The 6,000-nt window shown below is 39.9% G+C and overlaps 1 protein-coding gene across 2 annotated transcripts in view; it reads left to right on the forward strand.

Moving 5' to 3' along the window:
• stat4 (signal transducer and activator of transcription 4) overlaps positions 1-3,274 on the forward strand; it is a 30,562-nt gene extending 27,288 nt beyond the window's left edge. For both annotated transcript variants that reach the window (XM_026912682.3, XM_026912681.3), the window contains exons 19-23: positions 331-464; positions 1,277-1,468; positions 1,564-1,606; positions 1,734-1,833; positions 2,689-3,274. In XM_026912682.3, coding sequence (XP_026768483.1) covers positions 331-464; positions 1,277-1,468; positions 1,564-1,606; positions 1,734-1,833; positions 2,689-2,703 — 484 coding nt within the window. In that variant the 3' untranslated portion in view covers positions 2,704-3,274. The remainder of the gene's footprint in view (positions 1-330; positions 465-1,276; positions 1,469-1,563; positions 1,607-1,733; positions 1,834-2,688) is intronic.
• The last annotated feature ends 2,726 nt before the right edge of the window (positions 3,275-6,000 follow it).

The following is a 6,000-nucleotide window of genomic DNA, read 5'->3' on the forward strand; positions in this document are numbered from 1 at the left end:
ATCTGTTTTATGTGGAGCGTCCGCTGTACGAGTCCCTGTGAATGAGCTGTTACTATGGAAACGATGACGTATTAGAACGAGCGCATTAATTTATAAACCTGCGCTACTGTCAGAGCTGCTGTTATAGAAAATGAATCAACACCCTCTGACCAGTCAGAATCCAGACTTCAACAGTGCTGCACTATAAAGTTTTACATGATGGCTCTGCTTAAATCTATCCAGCAGGTGGCATTAGTGAGCAGCGATGGCTCTAATCCAGAGACTCTTTCCTGTACCTGTGTGTTTACTGATTGTATAACCATGCCTTGCTGTGCTGTGTTGCGTCTGCAGATACATCATGGGGTTTGTCAGTAAGGAGATGGAGCGTGCTCTGCTGAAGGACCGGGAGTCAGGAACGTTCCTGCTGCGCTTCAGCGAGAGTCATCTCGGAGGAATCACCTTCACCTGGGTGGAGCAGGAAAACGGTGAGATCTCCCACTTCCACTTCAGATCTGGAGAGAAGCAGTGCAGCAAAAACGGGAACTGAGAATTTTTTTAAATGACTGAAATAAAAAGATTATTTTGCCTCCTCACAGCTCCACGGTTCCGGGTTCAATCCTGAGCTCAGCTGTCTGTGTGGAGTTTTCTCCCCAGGTTCTCCAGTTTTCCCCTTACTTACCTAAAACATGCAAGCAGGTGAATTGGCTAAGATAAACTGCCTCTAGTTGTGAACGAGTGTGTGAATGTGTGTGAGCACGGTGCCTGGCGACAGACTGGCGTCCCATTCAGGGTGTATTCCTGCCTCACGAGCAGTGTTTCCGGGATAGGCTCCGGATTCACCGTGATCCTGACCAGGATATAGCACTTCCTGAAAGGGAGTGAGTGAGATCAGGCTACTGGAGCAAACCACTGACGACAGACATTCCCCTGCCTCCCCTTTTTGTGTTCTGTCCCGCGAGATCGCAGTCATGATGTACCTCTCTATTCTCAACCACATTCCTTGTCAAACTTTGGTTTTTTTTTTTTTGGTGAAACCTCCACAAAACCACAGAAAATGTTTAAAATAAAAAGAAAGACAATATAAAATTCAATCATGCAATCAGTCGAATATGAACCTCTACAGAATAATGTGCATATTTAAACATGTGTGTGGTTGTAAGTCAGCCAGATAAAATGTGTGTTTTGGGGTAACAGATTAATTCTTCACAGATCAATTCTCGCAAAATGTCTCCTCTGAGTGTTATTGTGAGATTCCAGTCCACTCCTGTGTGTCCTAATGAACTGTATACTTCCTCAGGTGAGGCAAAGTTCATCTCTGTGGAGCCGTACACCAAAAACCGTCTCAGCGCACTCCCTATCGCCGATATCATACGGGATTATAAGGTTATTGCAGACGGGATCGTCCCCGAGAACCCGCTGAAGTTCCTTTATCCCGACATTCCTAAAGACGAAGCTTTCGGGAAACATTACAACAGTCAGCCGAACAGAGGCAAGTTATAAACATGGGCTGTTTCAAACATACTTTTAGTTAAAAAAAAAAAAACACCAAAACCTCTGACTTCCTGTTTCTTTCTGCTCTTACAGTTTGTCCGTACATCCCAACTATTCTGATTCCCATCTCTCTGAAGTACGTATGAGATTGTTGTTCCTTAAACCTCTTGTTTTGTCCCAGAGTACCCATGATCTCTATAAAGCACAGGAACTCATTATCCTGTGTGTTACTTCTTTTGTTAATTGTTTGTGTGTTTGTTCAGCACCACTCCTCCTCCCTGCTCTTCTCCGGAGCCGCCGCTATCCCCGGGAATGTCGCACATGCTCAGCCAGCACATCAGCCCGTTTGAGATCGAAAGTGTTGTGAGTTTGCTAGTTTTCTTTCTCCTTTCTCAACCTTCCTGGATTATCAGCCTCCGTGTCCTGGAATGAAAAAATACATCAAATGGAATTTTTTTTTTGAGTGGGGTTGGTTAAGTGTTCACAGAAGAGGTGGGTCTTTAGCTGTTTTTCTGAAGATAGTGACAGATTGTGCTGTCTGGATTGAGGTTGGAAGTTCATTCCACCACTGAGGGACAGTCAGATTGAAGGTTCTGGGAAGGGAGCACTACAGGACCCGGCGTCGGTCGGTAACTGATCGCAGGTTGCGGGAGGGAACGTAAACCTCGAGGAGAGTGATGAGGTTTCAGACAAGGTCTTGTACGTGAGCATCAAGGCCATGAATTTGTGAAATGTAACAATAACCAGATTGCGACGTGTCATTTATTAATAAATGAATCTATATAAATGTTGGCAAATTGCTGTGGTATAAGAGGAATAAAACACTTCAGGACATGCTGTTGTAGAAAAATAATCAACCACTGAGATGGAGTGATGAAGCCTCTTATACCATAGCAGCTTGCCAACAATAATACAATTTTATTTATTAATAAACATGTCATACTTTTTTATCCATTTATAGTTACATTTAATGTTGTGGAACATTCTCATTTGTATATATAGCAAGCTATAATAGTCGTTTCCTCACCAGCCTCTTTTTTTTTTTTTTTTTGCTTGTCATGTTACCAAAAACCACAAAGTGTAAATTAGGACTGGGTGATATGACGATATAATATTGATGTCATGATAAATGACTTCATAATACACTTTTCTGAGATATCGTCAGTATTGTGACTTTTTTTTAACATTTAATTTTGTGTGTTTTTGTTTGTTTTGCAGATGAGTTCATTATAGACGCCCCTGCATTCTCTCTGCTCTGGCACAAAGACATGAGATGTGTGAGAAAGACTGCGTGTGTGTGCGTGTGTGTGTGTGTGTGCGCGCGTGTGTGTGTAAAATCATTTAAGAAAATCCATCTTTGTTCAGTCCTCCAATGCTACATGTAGTTCTTCTGTACATTTTACATGATACAAATGAAATGCTACGATGCACGGGATTAACTTTTAAAATGATCTTTATATATAATGTCAAAAATGTTCTGAAATTAAAAATGTAAAAGGTTATATCCCAAGGCCCACAGGGTAATTTGGTGGTAAGTAACACATTTAATCTGTGGCTCCTTGCATCTTAAAGGTTTTAAGACACATGTTGTAGAATAGGAATAAACTTTAAGTCTAAAAACAAGTCCATGCTCACAATCCAAAGAGGTTTTTCATCACTGATATCACTATGATGTCCTTGTGTGTGTTTTTCCTTTTATTTTTATTCAGTTTATTTAGCAAGAAAATGTAATATGTTGTCTGCTCTATGAATGTACAATTTGTTGATTCATTTGCATTTTCAATAAAATAATAAAACAACCGTTTACCGTTTCTGTCGTAGTTTAACAATAATAAAACTTATAACACCATTTTTAAGCCATAATTAGGACATAATCATGACAGGGAAGCATCGCCCACTCTGTGCCCATAATGTTGACATTTTTCAATTCACACAGAACACGGTTCTCATCAGCGTATAACATCCTGGAGAGGTGGACTTTATTTGTGCTACTTTGGCACTGCTAGCAATTATTCCTGTTTTTCTTCAAGTACTTGTCTTGTCAGAAGCGTGCCAAGTCAAACAACGAATTTCGATGAAACGAATGTCAGAATGTCATTTGGAAGTGTGTGGGATTTCCCAAGGCTAGGTTGACACACCAGCCACACAACAGGACTTCCTGTCATCTCTGTTCTCTGGTAGGGTGAGGTTTTGCTTTAATTCGGCGTGGCTTAATGATGGACTTTCGCCATAAGGGAGGTAAAGCTCACCAGATATCACCATAATGCCCTTGCTGTTGCTGAAGTCATACAGGACTGAAAAGTTATTGCAGATGGTCTTGTTCCTGAGAATCTGCTGAAATTACTTTCATTTAAATTCCTGAAGGTGAAAGTTTTCTTTACAGCAGTCAGCCAGAAGAGAGGCTAGTTGAGTAAGAGAGAAATAAAACACTCTGTGTTGTGGTGTTACAGGAAAATAATCAACAATGGGGTGGTGTGATGAAGTGGAGTTACTGGTACCACTTCGATGTCGATTACTTTCCTATAATGGCACCCAAAAGTATTTTATTCCTCTTATCCCACAGCAATTTGCCAATGCTAACAATATTTCACATATTAAAGAATAACCTGTCATATGTTTTATCCATTTATAATTAATAGAGTTTATATGTACAGTTATGATGTTGAACAACATGAAACAAGCTAGTTTCTGTTCCCTCTTACGCTAAACAGGTTTTGCACAGTTGCACTCACTTTTACCTGAAAAATCCCCAAGGGCAAAGCATTCAGAAAACATTACAACAGTCACCCTCTGGCGAAAAACTTAAAGTTACAGCTTTACGTCTGACTGTTGCAAAGCGCTGACACTGGAGACTCCTTCCATAAATGTTCAATAAACGTCTTCTTACAGAAAACTTCACTTGCAGTGTGCTGTGTGTCTTCGACATGAAATGACAATTTTAATGGGCATTTTTTTTTAAAAGTCAATAATAATAATAATAATAATAATAATAATCATGTTTCATTAAACATATAGAAAAAAGAAGAATGAAAGAACTTACATACAGCCAAAATAACTCAAAAAGGCCTTGCATGGTCTAGCCAATCTACTGACTTGAATCCCATTAAAAATTTATTGGGGATCTTTATTTTATTTATTTATTTATTTATTTTTTTTTTGAAGAAGAAGAAGTAGTATTGAAATTGTGAGTCCATCAGTGGGACCCTCATAACCTTTGGGAATTGACGATGACTTGCCAAGAGGAATTACCCAAAATCTGACCACAATCCTGCAGATTGCTTATTAGTTTTTACTGCATATTTCTCAAACTTTTAACTGCTAACAACGGCTTTGCAACGAAGTAGTAATGTTGATAATTGGTGGTGTCTGAATACTTTTGTCCCCTATCAATTTCATGCACTCAGTATACTCTGGAGCACGAGAACTCCAACCTGAGGAAGAAAAAACACTGCAAGGCTCAGTGGAGAAGTTGGAGGAACAACTTGATGAGACCCGAAGGATGTGTGAAGAGAAATTTGTAAACGAGAAAAGCCTTAATAACAATTTAGAGGCGCTTCACTGGGAATCAGTGAGTGTGTGGATGGTGGATTTTGCATTGAAAAAATGATTTCACATTATCTCTATATATGAGAGATTATCTCTGGGAGACCTCTTAAAGGGAATGAACCTCATAACCAACTGCCAACCATTGAAAAGGTAATGAACATGACTGTCATCTCAAGCTTAAACATAGTATTCGTAACAGTTTTACACAATTAGTAAAGCTTGTTATTCTTATCTTTGTGTAGTAGGATTAGGTGAGCAGTGATTGGTGGTTATGCTTACCTATTAGTGCGGAGTTTATTTATTTAAACACTAATTGGTCGTAGCTTGGGATGCGTCACGTCCGATTGAATGCGGTGAGTCTGTGCCTGTAAAAGGATTGTATACAGATATCTGGGGCGATATCCTTTTCTGGTAAGAGTTTAGGACGCAACTGTGATTGGGGAGTGGGGAATGTTTGATTGTTGGTAATATTTTGTTTTTATTCGCTGTAGGATTCTCCCTCTCGTTTTTGGGTGGTATTATTGCCTGCTGTTGCTTTGCGTCGTATTGCTGCGGGAATGCCGTCATCATAATCGTTTAAGGGGACTGCTCATTGTCTGGTTCTCCTGCGTGTTGCCGCCTGGTTTTATTGCTTTGCTTCTTTTTTTTTGTTGTAGGAGTGGGGCTAGCTTATTCTAAACTCCTGGAGTACGAATGTGGTGCTCCGTATGAGCTTGTCTCCCTCCTTGAATGGATTTTTTGTTTTCCTTTCTTGTTGTTTCACTCTTTGAATTCATATGATGTAGTTTCTTATTTTTTTGTTAACGTATTTTTAAGTTGATTGTATTTGGTGATTATTGCTACTGGCCTGTGTGCGAGTTGCATGTGACTAACCATTCAATCATTCTAGTACTACACTGTTACTGCTCATGGTTGCTTGCTCTGGGTGGAAGGATCTTTCCTATGGTGGTGGTGCTTCTTCATTGTGTGCTGTGTGGCACTTGG

This window comes from Pangasianodon hypophthalmus, chromosome 5 (genome assembly GCF_027358585.1).
Source record: "Pangasianodon hypophthalmus isolate fPanHyp1 chromosome 5, fPanHyp1.pri, whole genome shotgun sequence".
Taxonomy (NCBI): Eukaryota; Metazoa; Chordata; class Actinopteri; order Siluriformes; family Pangasiidae; genus Pangasianodon; species Pangasianodon hypophthalmus.